Genomic DNA, 23,357 nt, shown 5'->3' on the forward strand with positions numbered 1-23,357 from the left:
AGGCCCCAAAATAGTGCTTTTTATTTTTAGAGATAAGCAAATAGTTCAGTTTGACTGAAGCATGGGAAGAAAGTGGGAAGGCAACCAACAGGAATAGAACCTGAAAGGGAATCTGGGGTTGGACCATGAAGGCCAAACTACTCCTAGATGTGGGCATAAGAACACACTGTTCTGGTGCCATTCTTTGACCAGAGAGAAACAGCCCCTTGGGACAGGAAAGGGCTGAATGAGGACCAGACATAGATTAGAGCTCTCCCTGATCCTCATCTAACCCCTTTCTTGACCCGAGGGGACTGGGAGTTTGTGTGGCTAAGGGACACTTCCTTATTTGTACTGTGCTCTGGATACTTGGGAATTCCCCAGCGAAGTGTCCTCAAATGCTATGAGCTTTTCCCTAGTTGCATCAGAGCATACAGTTTGTGTAGCCCTACGTCCTGCCGGTGGCCAAGAGCAGCTGCTTTCAGGCATTGGGGACAAGGACATGAGGGCTAGAATTCCCCATGCCTAAGTGTGGAGCTCCTCATATGTGGGAGGGAACTGGGAGTGGGAAGAGGACAAGGACAGCTGCAGGCTTTGCCAGCTCTTCTGAGGTGGTCACATACCAGCCCAGACCTCAAACACAAAGGAGTCTGAGAAGTGAGTACAAATGTATAGTATGGGGATCTGACAATTTAGAAATGAATATTTAATGTTATAAAAAAGTAGTGATGGTGGGCCGGGCACGGTGGCTCAGGCCTGTAATCCTAGCACTTTGGAAGGGTGAGGTGGGCAGATTACAAGGTCAGGAGTTTGAGACCAGCCTGACCAATATGGTGAAACCCCATCTCTACAAAAGTTAGCTGGGTGTGGTGGTGGGTGCCTGTAGTTCCAGCTACTCAGGAGGCTGAGGCAGGAGAATTGCTGGAACCCAGGAGGTGGAGGTTGTTGTGAGCTGAGATCGTGCCACTGCACTCCAGCCTGGGCAACAGAGTGAGACTCCATCTCAAAAAAAAAAAAAAGAAAAAAAGAGTAGTGCTAGTGATAAGCTCTACAAAACAGACAACAGCAGAGTTAGGGGGAGTATATGTGTGGATAACTATTTTAGAAAGGGAGGCCAGTGAAGTCTTGTGGGATGTAGTGGCCCTTAAGTAGAGAGTTAAGTGGAGTGAGGAAGACAGGGCAATGGCATCTCAACACAGGTACTTGGACCAGCAGCAGGGAAGGCCATGTGGCTAGGGTCAAAGTGGTATACATACGTAAGAGGGGCCAATCAGGTTGGGCTTTTGCAGATCGTGGTAAAGATTTTTATTTTGAATATGTGTGTGCTCTTTTTTACCTGCCATGAATACTATCCATTTGTTTATCTGATTAACTCATCAAAGTTTCTAAAAGTTATTTATTACTCTTTAAGGAAAAGAGGTTTTTATTTTGAGAATTGTGGGAAGTCACTACAGGGTTTTTAAGCAAGGGAATGAATGATATGACTTACTCTTTAAAAGCATTGCAGTAGAGCAGTGAGAGTAGAAACAGGAAAACAACTAAGGTGTTACTGTAGCATTCTTTTTCCTTTTTCTTTTCTTTTTCTTTTTTTTTTTTTTTGAGATAGAGTCTCACCCTGTCCCCCAGGCTAAAATGCAGTGGCACGATCTCAGCTCACTGCGACCTCTGCCTCCCAGGTCTAGCAATTCTCCTGCCTCAGCCTCCCAAGTTGCTGTGATTACAGGCACCTGCCACCTTGCCCAGCTAATTTTTGTATTTTTAGTAGAGATGAGGTTTCACCATCTTGGTCAGTCTGGTCTCAAACTCCTGACCTAGGTGATCCACCCACCTCAGCCTCTCAAAGTGCTGAGATTACAGGCTGTGCTTGGCCCTCTTTTTCTTAAGACTTTTAGTTAATTTTTGAAAACTATTTATCTCTAAAAATTGAGGTAAAATATATATGACATAAATTTTACCATTTTAATTGTTTTTTTAAAGTGTACAGTTCAGTGGCATGAAATACATTTACGTTATTTTACAACCATCACCAACATCCATCTCCAGAACTTTTCATCTTACAAAACAGTTTCCTTTAAACAACAACTTTCCATTTTCCTCTGCTAAAAGATAAACTGCAGCACACTAAGATTTTAAAGACTTTATTGGGGGCAGACAGCAATTTATTAATTGTGTAGTACCAAAGGAGTCAAGCGGAAGCCTTTTATGGGGTGAATGCAGAAGCAAGCTAAAGAATATTTGATTGGTTAAAGAGCAGTTTGGGGGAGTATTAGGAATATTAAGTCTTCCAATCCATGAATATAGGATGTCTCTCTATTTATTCATGTATTCTTTGTTTTGTTTTGTTTGTATATCTTTAATTTCTTTCAGCAATGTTTTGTGCTTTTCAGCATACAAGTCTTTCACTTTCTTAGGCGAATTTCTAAGTTTATTCTTTAAAGATTTTTTTAATTTTTTAATTTAAAAAAATTATAATTTTAATTGGCCAGTAATAATTGTACATATTTATGGGGTACAGTGTGATATTTTGATATATGTATACAATATATAATTAGGATATTTAGCATATTCACTACCTTAAACATTTGGCATTTATTTTTGAAAATATTCATAATTTGCTTATCTAGCTATTTGAAAATATACAATAAATTGTTGTTTATTACAGTCGCCCTACAGTGCTGTAGAACACTAGAACTTATTCCTCTTATCTAGATGTCCATTGATCAACTTTTGTGTCCGTTAATCAACCTCTGTCTATCTCTCCTTGCCTCCTCCCCTTCCCAACCTCTAGTAACCACTATTCTACTCTCTACTTCTGTAAGGTCAACTATTTTATCTTCCATTTATGAGTGAGAATATGCAGTATTTATCTTTCTGTGCCTGGCTTACTTCACTTAACATAACGTCTTCCAAGCTCATCCATGTTGCCACAGATGACAGAATTTAGTTCTTTTTAAATCAATAAATAGTATTCAATCAGGAATATATGACACATTTTTTCATCCATCTTTCTGTTGATGAACAATTAGGGTGATCCCATATCTTGGCTATTGTGAATAGTGCTACAATAAACATGAGAGTGCAGAGATCTCAACAAGATCCAGTAATTCTACTACTGAGTATATATCCGAAGTATGCTATTCATTTTGATGCTATTGTAAATGCAATAGTTTCCTTACTTTCCTTTTTTGGATTGTTTATTATTAGTGATATAAATGCAACTCATTTTTGTGTATTGATTTCCTATCCTGCAACTTTGCTCAATTTGCTTATTAGTTCTATTGGTTTTTTTGTGTGTGCATGTATGGAATCTATAGGTTTTTCTACATAGAAGATTTTATCATTTGCAAACAGAGATACTTATTTATTTCTAATTTGGATCTCTTTAATTTATTATTTTATTTTATTTTATTTTTGAGACAGAGTCTTGCTCTGTCACCAGGCTGGAGTGCAATAGTGCGTCTTGGCTCATAGCAACCTCTGCTGCCCGAGTTCAAGTGATTCTCCTGCCTCAGACTCTCAAATAGCTGGGACTGCAGGTGCACGCCACCATGCCCAGCTAATTTTTGTATTTTTAGCAGAGACGGGGTTTCACCATTTTGGCCATGATGGTCTCAATCTCTTGACATTGTGATCTGCCTGTCTTGGCCTCCCAAAGTGCTGGGATTAAAGGCGTGAGCCACCACACCCTGCGTTGTTTTCTTGCCTAATATTACTGAAGCTTTCCACCTAATAAATGAGGATTTGAACAGTGATGGGGAGCTGCGTAATGGTTGGATTTGGGACATATTTTATGGGCAGAACTAATGAAACTTGTTGGCTCACAGGTGGGCGGTGGAAGAAAGAGAAGTTAAAAGAAACTTCTAGGTTTATGGACAGATTAACCAGCTAAATTATTGTGGTACCATTTGCTTAGTCGGGGTAGATGGGGAGATGCAGGACTGAGGGGGAAGAGAAAAGCTCTATCTGGGCCACACTAAATTTGGCCATGACTGTGGATCAGATAGATAAAAGCAACAGAAGAAGGAGGGAAGAAGTCAGAACACAGACCTCTGGGGAAAGCTCACATGTAGAAAAGGGATGGAAGAGGAGGCATCAGAAATAGACGCAAAGAAGAGCAACCTGAGGGGTAGAAAAAGAACAAGGAACATCAGAGAAATGAGGAAAAAGTTTCAGGAAAGTGGCAATGGTCAACTATGCAAACAAGAGGGGAAGGAAGGTGAAGACTGTGAAAGGATCTTTTATGTGAACAACGAGGAGGAGGTTATTGGTGACCTCTGACAGAACATTTTCAGCAGAGTGGATAAGGTCTCTGCCTGAATGCAAGTGAGCTGAAAATGCAAATGAGTGAGGGAAGTGCTTTAAACAAGTCTAGAGTGCTGTATGTGTGAGGCAATGTTGCTATTACTGTTGCCACGGAAACAGAAACCATTTAGGAGAACTAAAAGCTACTGAAAACCCCTGACTCTAACCCATCATATCCGCTTGATCTCTTGTGAAAGATAATGATAAAAACCAGTCATTAGAGGGGCAGGGCAATTTTAAGTTTCTTCTTTTTAGACATAGCCCCTAACGAAATGTTCCCCCTTCTTGAGAAGGCAGATTGCACTGACATCTACACTGGCTTCTAAAAAGCACAGATGACCTGCTATACTTCCTGGGTTTCTTGCTATTGGTTGGCACCGTTCATAAATATACTTTGCTGTTTTACTTTTCTTTGAAATGAGCAAGCTGAATTACGTGGAGGAGAAAGGCAGGAGAGATAGAGGCAGCAGAAGCCAGGGTGGCTGAAACACAGAGACCTTCAGGTGGGCATTTTAATCTTTGTTTTGTTAATTCATTGTTGAGAATCAAGCCTTGATGATCACTTAATAATCGGAGGAGTAATTTTTGAAAAGTAAATTTGTTTTGTTCTACTATAAATGTTATTTTCCTATCATGTACATGATAGTTTAAAAAATACTGTAAAAGTACAAAAATGTTGAAGGAAGCAAAATTCCCCACCAAGATAAATTCCAAAATTCTCTACCAAAATTTTCCACATCTATTGATATTTTGAGGGTTTTCCCTTTGTGTGTGTGTACGCACATACAACTTTAATTATCATAGTTGCATCCCTGCACTATGGGCAAGTTTATATTCATTTCCTCTATTTCAGTCTATGGTTTTTCAATGTTGCTGTGAATTCTTTGTAATCATAAATTAAAGCTGTGGCATAATATTGCATTGAGGAACTTTACTATACTTCCTCCATTTTTGGCTATATACATTTTTCCTATTTTTCATAGTTTGGGTCCTTTTATTATATAAGATATATTTTTTCATTCAGGGTCTTGTTTTAGGAGTAGAAGTTAAATTTGAGAACATATACTTCAATGGATTTGCTCAGAGCCACAATGAGAGTGAAAGAATGTGTGAGATCATGAGTGTATAATCTGTTCCTTACCCCACTGGGTCCGTAATCAGTGTTTCTCAACTCTGGCTGTACATTTAGCCAGAATCACCAGACTCTGAGGAGATTAGAAAATTACCTCTAGAATAATTGAAGCTTAACTTTTGGAGATCAGCCAGTCATCTGCAGTATTTTGTCTTGTTTTCCAGAAACTTCTCAGGTGGGTCTAATGAGTGGTCAGCATAAAAACAGATGACCTAGGTCATTCAAAATATTTTCTATCTCTGACATATACCTGAGAGTAATATGTATCAGGAGAAAGGGAGGTATAATTTCAGGCAAGCCAACCAAATCTCCCTCTCAACACGACATAAATAGTGCAAATTATAGAATGATTTGTGGGAAACATAAGATTTCTAGAAATTTCTATCATCTACCTCAGCCACATAAACTGTTGAGATGAGAATCTACTTGAGTTTCAATTTACTAATGTTTTAAAGAGGTGGATTTATTTCCAGTGTTTCGATGGTTACAAGTTAGAGAAGTTAAGGCTGTAGTATGTTCTAAATGTATCTGAATCATACCCATATCTGCTAGAATCTGCCAGGACAACTAGGCTTCTTTTCTTTTGCAAACTCCTTTTTTTGAGACAGAGTTTTGCTCTTGTTGCCTAGGCTGGAGTGCAATGGCACAATCTCGGCTCACTGAAACCTCCGCCTCCTAGGTTCAAGTGATTCTCCTGTCTCAGACTCCCGAGTAACTGGGATTACAGGCATGCACCATCATGCCCAGCTAATTTTTTGCATTTTTAGTAGAGACGGGGTTACTCCATGTTGGCCAGGCTGGTCTCGAACTCCTGACCTCAGATGATCCACCCGCCTCGGCCTCCCAAAATGCTGGGATTACAGGCATGAGCCACCATGCCCGGCCCTTTTTCAAACTCTTTAAGATTAAACACAAGGTGGGCATTTAATGGCTGGCCAGTCACACACTGTGGGCATAGTGAAGATCAATGGGATTGGATTTGGAGGCAGGAGGTGGCTCACTCTGGCTTTTAGGAGCCCCATAAACATGGCACTTACCTTCTCTGGACCCCACGTCCTCAGGAGGAAAGTGGACAGAGTTTATGCCAGGGCTGTATTATGGTTTATCCCATTGGGGACTGAAAACAGCCTGAACAGCTAAACTACATTGAAGCATTTGCTCTTCCACTCCTAGCCTACTGCAGGCCAGAATCATCCCAACTTGATCAACAGTGTGTTAATTAAAGTTCTTCTTATTTTGACTCAGTGGAAAACACCTGTTTAATACCTTCTTTAATGAATGTAAACATTCACACAGTACTGTTTACAAAACACAAATGAGTGCCTGCATCAGTTCATTTGATCTATTTACATGCATCAGTTCATTTGACCCACATACTAGCCTTAAGAACTGGAGGGTGCAATTCTTATTTTAAAGATGATAAAGATGAGACCCAGAGAACATAGGATCTTTCCCAGGTGGAACGAGAACTGGTCCAATCTGGTTGAGCCCAGGGCACACGGTCTTTTTTTTTTTTTTTTTTTGAGACAAGAGTCTCACTCTGTCACCAGGTGCCAGGCTGGAGTGCAGTGGCGCTACCTCTGCTCACTGCAACCTCCGCCTCGCGGGTTCAAGCAATTCTCCTGCCTCAGCCTCCCGAGTAGCTGGGACTACAGGCGGGCGCCACCACGCCCAGCTAATTTTTTTGTATTTTTAGTAGAGATGGGGTTTCACCATGATGGCCAGGATGGTCTCGATCTCTTGACCTCATGATCCGCCCGCCTCGGCCTCCCAAAGTGCTGGGATTACAGGCGTGAGCCCCCGTGCCCGGCCTTTCTTACAACTTAAATAATAGCTACTGTGGGAAATTGGTTAAACAAATTTCATAATGTTTATGTAATGTTTATATAATTGGATACTCTGTAGCCAGTCAAATGATGACATTGATGTTATTAGTTGCCAAAGAAAGGTGATCATGACACAGAAATAAGAAAACAGCAAGGTACAAAACAGCATTATAAATGCACTCATTTTGTTTAAAAATATTTGTATATATTTCAAGGAAAAAAGCATATACGCAAAATTTTAGATATGTCTGGTTGGTGATAAACTTTGTAATTTCAGTTTATTTCAGGTTGTATTACATTGCAATTTTTTTTTTTTTTTTTTACCATGAACATGTACTACTTGTGTAATAAAAATAAAGGAAAGTAAATAGAATTGTTCATACCTTCCTGGTTGGCTCTTCTCCAGATGAAATAGTCCCAACCCCTTTCACTTGGCCACAAAGAAGGCTCCTATTTAATTCTCTGAGTTTTGTACATTATTGTCACAAATAACTAAAAGGCTGACTAAAAGGCATAATTGAAACTTAAACTGAGGACCCTTTTAACTCAGAAGCACATGCTTTCATTCATTATATCACCCTGCCTCCCACCCACCTGGGATCACATAAACAACCCCCGTTTTGGAGGAGAGATGATATATTTTTTCAGTGTACTCATTATTGTGTACGTGAGTACATGAGGATTAACTTGGGCGTTGTTAGCATTTCCTGTGTGCTCCAGAATCAAGGACTCTTTCTGCTTTTCTACAGTTTGCTCTGTGCACCAGACATCTGAGGCACTCTAGTTCCCCAAGGGTAAGACTTTAAGATAAAAGCCTCACAAGGGTCAATGGTCTTGGCATGAGAGCAGAAGGCAGCCACAGAAGGTACCCAAATGGTACACATTAACATCATTTCATAGTAAAAGACCATGGGAGTTCTTTCCCCACAGAAGATTTAATTATGAGGCATAAAATGATGGCTTTGGAAAACAGCTTCATTTGCTCATTTATTGATCATTTATCTGAGCACATTCATGTGCTTCACGCTGTGCTGGGGTGAAGCAGCAGACATGTGCTTGCCTTCCGTGGGCAAACAGTCTGGTGGGTAGGGATAGAAAAGAAGCAGCTGCTGCCCCTGGGGTAAATGCTGGACGGGAAGCCCATGGGGCTGCAGCCAGCCAAGACCTGGAGGGGTCAGAGAAGGCTTTTTCTGGGGGAAGTGATGTTTAGAAACCTGAGACTGGATAAGCAATAGCCAGGAGATGAGTGGGAGCTCAGAAGAAATGGGCAAGAGAGAGCCTGCTGTGTTGGGGGCCTTGAAATAAGCTTCATGAGACTGAGTGTCATTTACCAAGGGGATGGAGGGGAGAGAATATGATGGATAACAAGATCTGTAATGTGAAAAGCCTGGTGATGAACTTGATTCTGAGATGATAATGGATTTTAAGTGGAAGAGTAATGTGGTCAGATATGCATTTTGGAAAGGTCACTCTGGTCACTCTGTGAAGAATGAATTGAGAACAGCCGGAGTGGTGATAGGGAACAATTGAGGAGGCTGGGCTGTGCCCATTGTCCAGGTGAAAGATGACAGCCTATACTAGGTCGGTCTTGAACCGACCCCTGAGATGAAAGGAGGGAGTTGGTGGAGTCTGCTGGGTGAACGAGCCAGGTCTGCCACAAAGGAAACACTGGACAGCAGGATGAGCAGGGGAGGAGGAGAGCCCACGGTTTACTTTTGCTCCTGGCCCTCTCTTCTTTAGGTTTCAGATACCCACTGCCCCTATGCCACTGGCAGGTGGGGTGGAAACAGGAATGACAATGCATGGGGTGCCAGGCACAGTGCAGCTGCGTCCCTGGCTGTCACCTGTGCTGCCTCTTGGGGTCCTCTCAATTATTCCGAGAGGTTGAGTACTTGCTGATGATCACACAGTTTGCACAAGGAAGAGCTGGGATTCAGATTCAGTTGGGATTTATTCCAGAGGTTTTCCATGATATCCCAATGTATTTTGTAAATGCACATGATGTTTAACAAACTACCTTTGTAAATAATTTCTTTTCTCTAAGAAGTGAATTTAATAGTAGAATGCTGTCTAGGAGAAATGAGAAAGAGAGGGAGTTTTAATTTGAATAAATGGGCTTGTGTGGAGCCCCTGGGTCATGTCATTTAGTCACCTTGATTATGGACAGGGAGGACCCTGATGTTGACTAATCCATAGGGATTTACTAGAATAAGTAGGACAATGTCTCTATGATAACACTTACTGTTCTTCTGTCTTGGAAATCAGAAGACTTGAAAATCAGAGACTCAGGAGACTCAGATACAGAACAATTCTGTGATTCTGTGGTCTTCCTTAAATCAGACATTTGGTTAATAACAGATCCCTCCAATCCTTCTAAATACATGGATGAAGTGCATTAGAAAATGAAAAACATAGTGCTGAGATTTTTACATAAAATTAGATAATTGGCATCATAGACTCGTGTGGTATATTAACCAAGGAGAGTTGAGGAAACTTTTGAGAGCCAGAGAGAGGGCAACATTTAGTCAAAATAATGTTTATAAACAAAATGAAGCCATATCTCTAGGGAGCTCAGAGCTCTTCCTATATGTTGTTTTCATTGAGTTGAATTTCTATTTGTTTGTTTATTTGGTGGCTGAATGTTAGTGGTAGGATGATTGTGCAAGAGAAGCTAGCTTTTGGAATCTGTTAAAAGGAGGAGACATGGAGATTTAGTAAAGACAGAGGTGGGAAGAGGGATGTCTGAGATAATGCCGTGCCTTTTGTTCTTGAAGGCAGAGGTGTCCCCTGGCATGCTCAGATGCCAAACTTCTACTAAGTTTCAATCCTTGCTACATCCCTGGGGATAGGTTGTTCTCTGGGAACATTATCTCTTCAAAACAAAACAAGAATGAAATATTACAAGAACTCCCATTTTAAGGGGGTAATTTTCTGCAAATGTGTTCACAATCAACAGGCGCCTTTTCTGCACAGGGAATTTCTCAAGGAAGAAACTTCAGTGAGGTTGGGTATGGTGGCTCATACCTGTAATCTCAGCACTTTGGGAGGCCAAGGCAGCCAGATGGCTGGAGCCCAGGAGTTTGAGACCAGCCTGGGAAACATGGCAAAGCCCTGTCTTGACTAAAAAGTACAACAAATTAGCTGGGCATAGTGGCAAGCACCTGTAGTCCCAGCTACTTGAGAGACTGAGGTGGGAGGATCACTTGAGCCTGGGAGGTCGAGGCTGCAGTGAGCTGTGATTGTGGCACTGTAGCCTTGAGCCTCGGTAGTAAGAGTGAGATCCTGTGCCTATGAGCCTGGGTGATAGAGTGAGATCCTGTGAAAGAAAGAAATAAAAAGAAAGGAAAAAGAAAGAAGGAAAGAAGGAAAAAAGGAAAGAAAGAAAGAAAAAGAGAAAGAAAGAAACTTCACTGGATAATGTGCAAATTGACCAATCAAGACAACAGGGGGAAAAAGCTTGTCAGCAAAAGATAAAGAAAAGGCATCTATTGCTAAACTGCCACGACAATGCTGATACTTATAGGATCTGACATTTTGGCTGTTCAGACACTTTCCAAGCTGTCATTTTTCAGCCATGCAAACTTTTGTCCTAATGGCACTCTGACAGTACACATCTTCTTGAGGTGTCCCTTCCTCCATCTGCCTGTGTACATTTGTGAGTAGAGGACGTTATTTCCACACATGTGGTGGTCCGGGCAAAGTTCTCCTTTCAGTGGAAGAAGGCCACAGCCAGTTCACACTGCATGTCCACCCACTGTAAGCTGGGCCCAAGAGTCAGTGCTTCAAGAAGACCAGCAGCCCCAGGGAGAGTTCAGGCAAGGAAGATGGCTCCCATGAGATCTCAAGAGCCAAAGAACGTTCTAGAAATATTAAGAGGCAGACACAAGAAAGTAGCTGGGAGGAATTACTGAAAAGTTGGCAACCCAGGTAACATGATTTTTTTTTAAAGTTCTGATTAGAAAACTAAATATCATACAACACAGCATATCTGAACTTTAGAATTAAAAGAAGAAACCAAGATTTTAAAATTCAGAAGTTATTTGGGCGGTTTGTAAACCTTCTCTGTGCATTCTTGGATTTAGCCAGAAGCCAGGTCAGAGAGATGAATCAATAGCCAACATTTCCCAACATCCCTGATATCCTTGTCAAACCCTGGCGGATTACTGAGAATCTGAGGAGAGATGGAGAAAGGAGGCTGGAACATTGGCTTATATAAGAAGCCAATTTGATGAGGTGACTACAAGGGAGAAACTTCTCAATGCATCTGCTTCCCCATCGGGACCCTTTCCTTTTGTGGCAACTGCATATTAAAGCCACCCCAGTCTTGCCACAAGGGTTTACCCAGATCTTCCCCCAGTGGAGAACAGAAGAGTTTCGGATACTGCTCCTCAGGGGCTTCAAGCTACTCTTAGGAATCTGCAAAATCCTTTGAGCAACTCACCAAATTTTCTGTCTGCTGAGCTTCAGGGCAAGGCAGGCTCTGTTTGGTTGGAATCCCGGGGGAGAAGACTCTGTGAGCTTTGAGACTTCCAAATGTGGCATCTTAACTAATGGAACTGCTAAGAGTAGGGTAAAAATGAGGCAATTAAAGCTGTACAGGCCCCAGAGAGAAAACTTTAGCCTCGCTGCAGGGTGAATTATCAGGCCCCTGGACTCTGGCCGAGAAGTCCTTCCCTGTCCTAGAGCTGTTGAAGAGAACCTCTGCATTACAGAGAAAGTGAATTGGAGAATTTCCTCCTCAGGGGACTTCTGGAGCCGTAAATCCTTATTAACTGTACCAGTTTATAGCAGATCTGCCAGCAAACTCTCTACCAATGGCTCAAGGTGCTCACAGTTAAGTGGCATGTGGAAGCAAATGGCATTCAGAAAGCAAAGGGTCACTAGCTGGTGGCCCATGAAGTGACTCATACGTTAGGGGCTCCTTGAGGCACTTTGTGGGTGACAGGGTGAAGGAAGAACCAGTGCAGCAAAATTCTTCAAGGCACTGAGTCCATGAAAACAGGTCCCTGTGAGGTTCATTCCCCTCTACTCCACTTTGTTTGGAAGCTCAGAGACCAGTTCCGTTTCACATTCAAAATATGTCACAATTTCAGTTATTTTTATCTGTGTTTATGTTTTGATCTCCAAGAACTTAATTCACCTTGTCTTTTTGAAAAAAAAAAAAAAATTCTGAAAGCACAAGACCATTCCTGGGAGGCCAGAAAAGTCTAGAAAGCTTTGCATTTCTGATATGACATTTGGAACCTGTTACAAATGAACTCTGAGTTGTCAGCTTGGATCTCAAGAATAGACTCAATGATACTTCCTGTTTTGGAGGGCCATATTAGTTCAGCACTCTGGGGCTTCTGGGATTTTGAGGAACAAATGTGTTGTAGAATCCTCTCTGCACCACTTCAGAGAGCTTATTCTGTGAGCCTTTGCAATAACAACAGCTAACACTTATATGACACTTTCTCTGGTTCAGGCCCTGACCTAAGTGTCATTCATGCATTTATCTCGCTTCATCCTTACAACCCTAAGGGGGTAAGGACTATTATTAGCATCATTCCCTTTCTTATTTATTTAAATTAATCTTTTTTTTTTTTCTGTTTCTTTTTTATTGAGACAGTGTCTTGGTCTATTGCCCAGGCTGGTCTTGAACACTTGGGCTTAAGCAAACCTCATGCCTCAGCCTCCCAAAGTTCTAGGATTTCACTATGCCTGGCCACGTTTTACTGATAAGGAGCTGATGCTCAGGGAGATAATGTTATTTTCCCAAGGTCATAGAGGTAGTCCATGTACAAATCAGGATTTAAATCCTGAGGTTGCCTCTCTGCTACTGCTTCCCTGCAGCTGAGAGCAACACCTGTCATGCTTTTCACCATATTTTAACATTAAATCATTTCTCAGCTTTGCTTTTATGTTTTTACTAATGCCTGAGGAAAATTTTACCTCTTTAATCTTGCTTTAGGTCCCAATTCTGAGGTTTAATAATAATAGTTAACATCACTGAGCGCTCACCCTGTATGAGACAACTCACATTCATTATGCCATTTATAGATGGCATAGCTGAGGCTCAGAGAAGATAGGTCACTTCTGCAAGATCTCACAGCCAGCAAATGGCAGATGTGGCCTGTTACCTTGTACCAACTATCTCCTGTGAACGTTTCTGTTTATTTAAATTTGTTTGTTAAATTGACAAATGAGAATTGTGCATATTCATGGGGTATATATTGATGTTTCTATACGTATAATGTATACTGATCAGATTAGGGTAATTAGCATATCCATAATCTCAAATATTTATCATTTCCTTTTGTTGGGATTGTTCAATGTCCTCCTTCGAACTAGCTGAAACTATATAATACAGTATTGTTAACTAGAGCCATCTTACAGTGGTATAGAACACTAGAACGTATTCCTCCCATCTAGCTTTAATTTTGTATCCTTTACCAAGTTTCCCTCTTTCCTCTACCCTTCCAGGCCTCTGGTTTCCTCTGTTCTACTTTTTACTTCTATGAGATCAACTTTTTAACGCTTCCACCTATGAGTGAGAGAACATGTGGTGTTTGACTTTCTGTTTGTGGTTATCTCACTTAACATAATGTCCTCCAGTTCCATCCTTGTTGCCACAGATGACGAGATTTCATTCCATTTTATGGCTGAATAGTAATCCATTGTGTATATATACCACATTTTCTTTACCCATTCATCTGTTGTTGAACACCTAGGTTGATTCCATAACTTGGCTATTGTGAGTAGTGCTGCAGTAAATATGGGAGTGCAGACATCTCTTAGGCAAACTGATTTCAAAGCTTTTTGGGCAAGTACCCAGAAGTGAGACTGATGGATCATATGGTAATTCTATTTTTAGTTTTTTGAGGAACCTCCATGTAGTTCTCCATGGTAGCTATACTAGTTTACATTCCCACCAACAACTTATGAGTTCCCTTTTCTCCACATCCTTGCCAACATTTGTTTTTTGTCTTTTTGATAATAGCCATCCTAACTGGGGTGAGATGATACATCATTGTGGTTTTGATTTACAAAATCATTACTGATGATTAGTGATGTTGAACATTTTTTCATACACCTGTTGACCACTTGAATGTTTTTCTTTGTGAAATGTCTGTTTAAATCATTTGCCCGTTTTTAAATTAGATTTTTGTTTTCTGTTGAGATGTTTGAGTTCCTTGTATATTCTGGATATTAGTCTCCTGTCAGATTAGGAGTTTCAAGTATTTTCTCACATTCTGTAGGTTGTCTTTTCACTCTGTTGATTGTTTCCTTTGCTGTGCAGAAGCTTTTTAGTTTGATATATTCACATTTGTTTATTTTTGCTTTTGTTGCCTGTGCTTTTGAGGTTTTATTCATGAAATCGTTTCCAGACCAGTGTTCTGAAGTGTTTACTTCATGTTTTCTTCTAGTAGTTTTTTATCATTTTGGGTCTTATATTTAAGTATTTGATCCATTTTGAGTTGAATTTTGTAGAGTGAGAGGTTTGGGTCTAGTTTCATTCTTCTATGGATATTCAGTTTCCCCAGAACCATTTATTGAAAAGACTGTCTTTTCCCCAATGAGTATTCTTGGCACCTTCATCAAAAATCAGTTTGCTGTAGATATTTTGAATAATTTCTGAATTGTCTATTCTGTTCCATTGGCCTACGGTCTGTTTTTATGTTAGTAAAATGCAATTTTGTTTATTACTACTCTGTAGCATGTTTTGAGTTTGGTAGTGTGATACCTTCAGCTTTGTTCTTTTTGCTCAGGTTTGCTTTAGCTATTTGAGTTCTTTTGTGGCTTCATACAAAGTTTAGGGCTTTTTTCTAATTCTGTGAAGAATGGCATTGATATTTTGTTAGGAATTGCGTTGAATCTGTGGATTGCTTTGGGTAATATTTTCATTTTGACAGTATTTGTTCTCTTCCATGAGCATGGGATGTTTTTCCATTTGTTTCTATCCTCTTCCATTGATTTCATCAGTATCTTGTAGTTTACCTTGTAGAGGTCTTTCACCTCCTTGGTTAAATTTCTTCTTAGGGTTTTTGTTTGTGTGTTGCTATTGTAATGGGATTGCCTTCTTGATTTTTTTTTTCAGATAGTTCGTGGTTTGCATAGAAAACACTACTGATGTTTGTATATTAATTTTGTTTCCTGAAACTTTATTGAACTTGTTTATTAGTTCTAAGAGTTTTTGATAGAGTCTTTCTATACATAAGATTATCATCTGCAAGCAGGGACAATTTGACTTCTTCCTCTTGAATCTGAATGCTGTTTATTTTTTTTCTTTTGTCTAATGACTCTGACTAGGATTTCCAGTGCTATATTGAATAAGAGTGGTGAGAGTGAGCATCCTTGTCTTATTCCAGTTCTTAGTACAAAAATTTTTAGCTTTCCCTCATTTAGTAAGATGTTAGCTATGAGTTTGTCACATATGGCCTTTGTTATATTGAACTATACCTAATTATAAAAAGTTTCTATCATGAAGGGAGGTTGAATTTTATCAAAAGATTTTTCTGCGTCTATTGAGGATCATATGGCTTTTGTCCTTCATTCTATTCGTATGATGTATGATGTTTATTTATTTGCATATGTAGAACTATCCTTGCATCCTGAGATAAATCCCACTTGACCATGGTGTATTGTTTTTGATATGTTGTTTGATTGGATTTGCTAGTATTTTGTTGGGCATTTTTGCTTCTAATGTCAGGGATATTAGTCTGTAGTTTTATTTTTTTGTTATGTACCAGTTTTGGTATCAGGGTTATGCTGGCTTCATAGAATGAATTAGGAAGAATTAATTCTGTCTGCTTAAACTTTTTGGAATAGTTTGAGAAGAACTGATATTGGTTCTTCTTTAAAGGTTCAGTAAAATTCATCAGTGAAGCCACATGACATTGCTTTTTTGGGAGACTCTTTATTACTGATTCAATCTTATTATATGTTTTTGGTTTTCCCAGGTTCTGTTTCTTCATGATTCAGTCTTGGTAGGTTGTATGTGTCTAGGAATTTACCCATTACCTGTAGGTTTTCAAATATATTGGCATATAGTTGTTCATGGTAGCCTCTAATGATCCTTTGCCTTTCTGTGGAATCTGATATGATGTCTCCTTTTTCATTTCTGATTTTATTTATTTGGTTCTTCTCTCAATTTTTCTTATTTTAAACAGTGGTTTGTCCATTTTGTTTACCTTTTCAAAAAAACACCTTTTTGTTATGTGACTTTTTGTATTTTTCTTAGTAACAATTTTTTATTTCTATTCTGCTCTTTATTACTTGTTTCCTTCTAACTTTGGGCTTAGTTTGCTCCTGCTTTTCTAGTTCTTTGGGGGGCATTTTTAGGTTGCTTATTTGAAATCTTTTTAGTTTTTAATGTAGGCATTTATTGCTATAAACTTGCCTCTTAACACTGCTCTTGCTGTGTCCATAGATTTTGGCATGTTGTGTTTCTATTTTAGTTTGTTTCAAGGAATTTTTAAATTATATTCTTAATTTCTTCCTTCACCCATTGGTTATTCAGCATATTGCTTAATTTCCATGTATTTGTATAGTTTTGTTTTTTTTTTTTTTTCCAAGCCAAACTGTATCCAGCTTTATTAAAGATACTTTCCATAAACAATCATGGTATTTCAGGCAGGACATGGGCAGACAATCATTAACAGTATACAACAACTTTCAAACTCCCTTCTTTGATGGACTACCAAAAATCAGAAAGCCACTATAAAACCCAATGAAGTCTTCATCTGATGCTCTGAACAGGGAAAAGTTTAGAGTGAGGGTTGACATTTCACATTTAGCATGTTGTTTAACAACTTTTCACGAGCCGACCCTGACTTTCAGGAAGTGAAATGAAAATGGCAGAATTTATCTGAAGATCCACAATCTAGAAATGGAATCACTGTTCTTTTGACAGGTGCCATCTCAGTGGCATCACTGGCAAGTCCAGATTGCCTGACACACTGGTAACAAATGACTAGGGGTCAGGTCCCAACAGATGTCTGGGCTTAAGGGAGTTAAGTCTATGCTGAAAGACGGAAAGGGAGAAGAGGACATAAAAACGAATTTGTTTTTCCATACCACAAGGCTTTTGTGTGCCAAGGTGGCCATGTGTGTCAAAGTCAGGGAATCCCTCCTCCTGGTAGCCAAGAGGAAGTCTCTCAAAACTAGAAGGGAAAGGCATTTCCCCACATCAATCTAGCTTTGGAGACATTCTATTAGTGACATATGCCCCTTCCCCCAAAACAACAATGAAGTGTTCTGTGTGCTAACAACATAGCTTAAAAAAAAAAAAAAAAAGTAAAACAAAATTCTGCATTTTTATAAAACTTGATAAAAAATAGTATTTCAAACTGTACAGTCACCAGAAGTACACAGTTATCAAAAATGCACACACTTCACTTGGCATCTCCAGCACCTTCGGCTTTCTGTGCCTGGTCTGTTTTGGCATCTCCATTTTCTGCAGGGTTATTCCCTTCCTTGCCAGCATCAGCTTTTCCCTTTTTCCCTTTGGGTACCTTCTCTCCCTTCTTTGCAGGGGCCTTTTTAGGCTTGGGCTCTGGCTTTGGAGGAGCAGGTTTAGCAGACAACCTCGCGGATCTTCTCTGTGGTTCGTCCTTCACCTTGGCTTTATCTCCTTTAGCATCCCCTTCAGCCTTTCTCTTGGGCATGGTGGCGACGGTGGCGGGACGTAGGCGCTGGGCGCGGGATGCAGCAGCGCGTGGGCTTTGGTCGGTCCGGGGGTCGTTCTCGCCTCTTCTTCACACTGCTCCATATTTGTATAGTTTTGAATGTTCCTCTTGTTATTGAGGTCTATTTTTGTTACATTGTGGTCAAATAAGTTACTTGATGTGATTTTGATTCTTAAAAAAAAATCAAGAGTTGTTTTGTGTCCTAACATATCATCAATCATGAAGAATGTTTCATGTACTGATGAAAAATAAATGTGTATTCTGCAGCTGTTGGATGAAATGCTCTGTAAATGTCTGTTAGGTCCGTCTGGTATATGGGGCAGTTTAAATCTGATGTTTCTTTGTTGATTTCCTGATTAATCAGTCCAATGGCAAGAATTGGCTGTTGAGTCCCCAGATATTGTTGTATTGGGATCTATCTTTTCCTTTAGATTTAATAATATTTGCTTTATCTATTTGAGTGGTCTAGTGTTGGGTGCATATATACTTAAAACTGTTATTTTTGGTGAATTCATATTTTTATTATATAATGTCCTTCCCTGTCTCTTTTTACTGCTTAACTAGAAGTCTGTTTTGTCTAATATAAGCATAGCTACTCCTGCTGGCTTTTGATTTCCATTTGCATGGTATATCTTTTTTTGTCCCTTTACTTTCAGTCTATGCAAGTCTTCACAGGTGAGGTGAGTTTCTTATAGGCAGCATATGGTTGGGTCTTGTGTTTTTAAAATCTATTAGCCTAGTCTATATCTTTTAAATGAGGAGTTTAATCCATTTACATTCAAGGTTATTATTTATTAGGAGGTGAAAACTTCTATCATTTTATTGATTCTTTTCTGTTTGTTTTATATATCTTTTGTAATGTTTCCATGCTTTTAAATATTTGATGTGTCCTATGTTTATTTCTATATATCTGGTGGAAAAGTTGTTCTTTCAATTTTATGGAGTAGGTTTCAAAGGACACAGTTTATTCATGTAAATGTATCCTGGAGTATTGTAGGTGTACATTGTAATATAGTCTTCATGTGGTTTCTTTGGCTGTAATCCCCATTTGTGGCATTTGCAAATTTCTGAGTGGCCTAGGCTGTGGGAATTTGTAGTGATAGTGATTTGGCCTTGCCAGGTGTGGGCTTACTGGGCTGTTTCTCAGGCAAAGAGCATGTGTGTGCACATGATGTGTCAACCAACTAGGGGTTACGTTTGCTGGCGTTGAGGCCATGGGTCCAGGAGTGGCTTGCAGGGATATTTCTCAGTCTCAGGATGTAAGTTCGTAGCTGCTTGGATGGCCTGAGGGAACATCTGCCAGGAGCAGCCCATTAGATGTTTCCATGACTCAGAATGTGGACACAAGTCTGCTTGGCTGGCCTGGGGACATGCCTTCCAGGGGTGGCCACAGGGCTGTTTTTCAGGACTGGTATATAGATGCACAGTTTCTCAGCTAGCCTAAGACTGGTTTGCTGGGGGTGACCCATGGACATATTTCTCAGGCCCAAGACTCAGCTGCACAGCTGCTCACTTGGCCTGGGACCATGTTTCCTGTGAACATCACTATGAACTATAAAAAGTGTCCTCTTTGCATCTGCACAGTATGTGGTAGTTCTTGGAGCTAACATTTAAGTGACACTCTAAAGTTATTAGATAAAACATACAGTACTATTGTGGGAAGAGTTGCGAAAGGCAGGGTGGGGTATTAAAGTAGAAGCCTCTTAGTGTGGAGAATTTAAAACCACAATAACAGGGTGGTTAGATGAAAGTGAGGAGGAGAAGAGGAAGCCTAATGTGTCTATAAATTTGCCCGGACCATCAAATCCTATGGTTTCATGTCTAATACATGTGCTGTAAGAGCACACTACAGTAACACTTGTTTGCCTAATGATGATGAGTTTACCAGGTTCCCTCAAATATGTGCTCATCAGAATAGGGTATGCAGATTCAGTAGAAGACTGTCTTTTCCCCTGCAAATCTCATTATTTGGAGAGGCAGACATGATGTGTCTGCTTGACATACATCCACCAAAGCACAAGGAGAACTAATCTTAGACTGCAGTTGTTTTTATACAGATGCCAGAGGAATGAAAAAAATGTCAGTTGGTAAGGTGGTGTGCATAAGGCAATGTAGATATTGAAGAAAATGATGTGGATTGGCAAGAGTTAGACACATTGCAGGTTGAGGAAGAGGGGAGATTAGGAAGAGGGGCAGGTTAGAGACCAAAGAGAGTGGCATGAAAGGCACAGGAACATGCGTGAAGAAGTGTAAGTCCAGGTCTGGGCTACCTGGTGTTGAGGAGCAGTAAAACAATGACAATAATTCCAGTTTCACAGTTTCAAAGTGTTTTTGCATACATTATTATATTTGCTTCTCTTAGAGCCCTCTTCAGATATGGAGTTGGTGGGGAAGAGGGTCATGATTATCCTCATTTTATTTTTATTTATTTTTAAAAATTATACTTTAAGTTCTGGGATGCATGTGCAGAATGTGCAGGTTTGTTACATAGGTATATATGTGCCACGGTGGTTTGCTGCACCCATCAACCCGTCATCAACATTAGGTATTTCTCCTAATGCTCTCCCTCCCCTTGTCCCCAACCCCAGACAGGCCCCAGTGTGTGATGTTCCCCTCCCTGTGTCCATGTGTTCTCATTGTTCAACTCCCACTTATGAGTAAGAACATGAGGTGTTTTGTTTTCTATTTCTGTGTCAATTTGCTAAGAATGATGGTTTCCAGCTTCATCCATGTCCCTGCAAAGGATATGAACTCATCCGTTTTATGGCTGCATAGTATTCCATGGTATATATGTGCCACATTTTCGTTATCCAGTCTATCATTGATGGGTATTTGGGCTGGTTCCAAGTCTTTGCTATTGTGAACAGTGCTGCAATAAACTAAACATACGTGTGCATGTGTGTTTATAGTAGAATGATTTATAATCATTTGGGTATATACTCAGTAATGAATTGCTGGGTCAAATGGTGTTTCTGGTTCTGGATCCCTGAGGAATTGCCACACTGTCTTCCACAATGGTTGAACTAATTTACACTCCCACCAACAGTGTAAAAGTGTTCTTATTTCTCCACATCCTCTCCAGCATCTATTGTTTCCTTACTTTTTAATGATTGCCATTCTAACTGGCGTTAGATGGTATCTCATTGTGGTTTTGATTTGTATTTCTCTACTGACCAGTGCTGATGAGCATTTTTTCATATGTTTGTTGGCTACATAAATGTCTTCTTTTGAGAAGTGTCTGTTCATATCCTTTGATCACTTTTTGATGGGGTTGTTTGTTTTCTTCTTGTAGATTTGTTTAAAATCCTTGTAGATTCTGGATTTTAGCCCTTTATCAGATGGATAGATTGCAAAAAATTTTCCCCATTTTGTAGGTTGCCTGTTCACTCTGATGATAGTTTCTTTGGCTGTGCAGAAACTCTTTAGTTTAGTTAGATCCCATTTGTCAATTTTGGCTTTTGTTGCCATTGCTTTTGGTGTTTTAGTCATGAAGTCTTTGCCCATGCCTATGTCCTGAATGGTATTGCCTAGGTTTTCTTGTAGGGTTTTTATGGTTTTAGGTCTTACATTTAAGTCTTTAATCCATCTTGAGTTAATTTTTGTATAAGGTATAAGGAAGGAGTCCAGTGTCAGTTTTCTGCTTATGGCCAGCCAGTTTTCCTAACACCATTCATTAAATAGGGAATCATTTTCACATTGCTTGTTTTTGTCAGATTGTCAAAGATCAGATGGTTATAGATATGTAGTGTTATTTCTGAGGCCTCTGTTCTGTTCCATTGGTCTATATATCTGTTTTGGTAACAGTACCATGCTGTTTTGGTTACTGTAGCCTTGTAGTATAGTTTGAAGTCAGGCAGTGTGATATCCCCAGCTTTGTCCTTTTTGCTTAGGATTGTCTTGGCTATATGGGCTCTTTGTTGGTTCCATATGAAATTTAAAGTAGTTTTTTCTAATTCTGAGAAGAAAGTCAATTGTAGCTTGATGGGAATAGCATTGAATCTATAAATTACTTTGGGTAGTATGGTCATTTTCACGATATTGATTGTTCCTATCCATGAGCATGGAATGTCTTTCCATTTCTTTGTGTCCTCTCTTATTTCCTTAAGCAGTGATTTGTAGTTCTCCTGGAAGAGGCCCTTCACATCCCTTGTAAGTTGTATTCCTAGGTGTTTTATTATCTTTGTAGCAATTGTGAATGGGAGTTCATTCATGATTTGGCCCTCTCTTTGTCTATTATTGTTGTGTAGGAATGCTTGTGATTTTTGCACATTGATTTTGTATCCTGAGACTTTGCTGAAGTTGCTTATCAGCTTAAGGAGTTTTTGGGCTGAGACAATGGGGTTTTCTAAGTATACAATGATGTCATCTGCAGACAGAGACAATTTGACTTCCTCTCTTCTATTTGAATGTCCTTTATTTCTTTCTCTTGCCTGATTGCCCTGGCCAGAACTTTCAATACTATGTTGAATAGGAGTGGTAAGAGAGGGCATTCTTGTCTTGTGCCATTTTCAAATGGAATGCTTCCAGCTTTTACCTATTCAGTATAATATTGGCTGTGGGTTTGTCATAAATAGCTCTTATTATTTAGAGATATGTTCCTTCAATATCTAGTTTATTGTTTTTAGCATGAAGGGGTGTTGAATTTTATTGAAGGCCTTCTCTGCCTCTATTGAGATAATCATGTAGTGTTTTTGTCATTGGTTCTGTTTATGTGATGGATTATGTTTATTGATTTGCATATGTTGAACCAGCCTTCCATCCCAGAGATGAACCCAACTTGATTGTAGTGGATAAGCGTTTTGATGTGCTGCTAGATTTGCTTTGCCAGTATTTTATTGAGGATTTTCACATTGATGTTCATCAGGGATATTGGCCTGACATTTTCTTTTTTTGTTGTGTCTCTGCCAGGTTTTGGTATCAGGATGATGCTGGCCTTATAAGATGAGTTAGGGAGGTGTTTCTCTTTTTCTGTTCTTTGGAATTGTTTCAGAAACAATGGTATCACCTCGTCTTTGTACCTCTGGTAGAACTTGACTGTGAATTCATCTGTTCTAGGCATTTTTTGGTTGATAGGCTATTAATTACTTTGTCAATCTCAGAACTTGTTTTGGTCTATTCAGGGATTCCACATCTTCCTGGTTTCCTCTTGGGAGGGTGTATGTATCCAGGAATTTATCCATTTCTTCTAGGTTTTCTAGTTTATTTGTATAGAGGTGTTCATAGTATTCTCAGATGGTAGTTTGTATTTCTGTGGGATCAGTGGTAATATCCCCATTAACATTTTTTATTGTCTCTATTTGATTCTTCTTTCTTTTCTTCTTTATTAGTCTGGCTAGCAGTCTATCTATGTTATTAATCTTAAAAAAAAAACAGCCCCTAGATTCACTGATTTTTTTTGAAGGGTTTTTCATGTCTCTTTCTCCTTCAGTTCTCCTCTGATCTTAGTTATTT

The 23,357-nt window shown here is 39.6% G+C and overlaps 2 protein-coding genes across 5 annotated transcripts in view; one reads left to right on the top strand and one right to left on the bottom strand.

The window, feature by feature from the left end:
- Positions 1–434: 434 nt before the first annotated feature.
- CYSLTR2 (cysteinyl leukotriene receptor 2) overlaps positions 435–23,357 on the top strand; it is a 49,741-nt gene continuing 26,818 nt past the window's right edge. For 2 of the 4 annotated variants that reach the window (XM_012465132.3, XM_012465136.3), the window contains exon 1: positions 435–636. The gene's annotated coding sequence lies outside the window, so the exon portion shown is untranslated. Of the gene's footprint in view, positions 637–3,766; positions 4,785–23,357 lie in introns of those variants that run through there. The other 2 variants (XM_012465131.2, XM_012465134.2) reach the window with 1 other exon arrangement.
- On the bottom strand, positions 16,770–17,980 carry LOC105725917 (non-histone chromosomal protein HMG-17). Its single transcript, XM_064373476.1, has one exon. It carries the CDS (start codon positions 17,883–17,885, stop codon positions 17,613–17,615), a length of 273 nt encoding a protein of 90 aa, XP_064229546.1. The 5' UTR covers positions 17,886–17,980; the 3' UTR covers positions 16,770–17,612.

Source organism: Aotus nancymaae, unplaced genomic scaffold (genome assembly GCF_030222135.1).
Source record: "Aotus nancymaae isolate 86718 unplaced genomic scaffold, 86718_ANA_hifiasm-v0.15.2.pri h1tg000009l, whole genome shotgun sequence".
Classification (NCBI taxonomy): Eukaryota; Metazoa; Chordata; class Mammalia; order Primates; family Aotidae; genus Aotus; species Aotus nancymaae.

Excerpts from the sequence above, each read along its gene's own strand:
- LOC105725917 (XM_064373476.1), bottom strand. The coding sequence starts at position 17,885 with ATGCCCAAGAGAAAGGCTGAAGGGGATGCTAAAGGAGATAAAGCCAAG.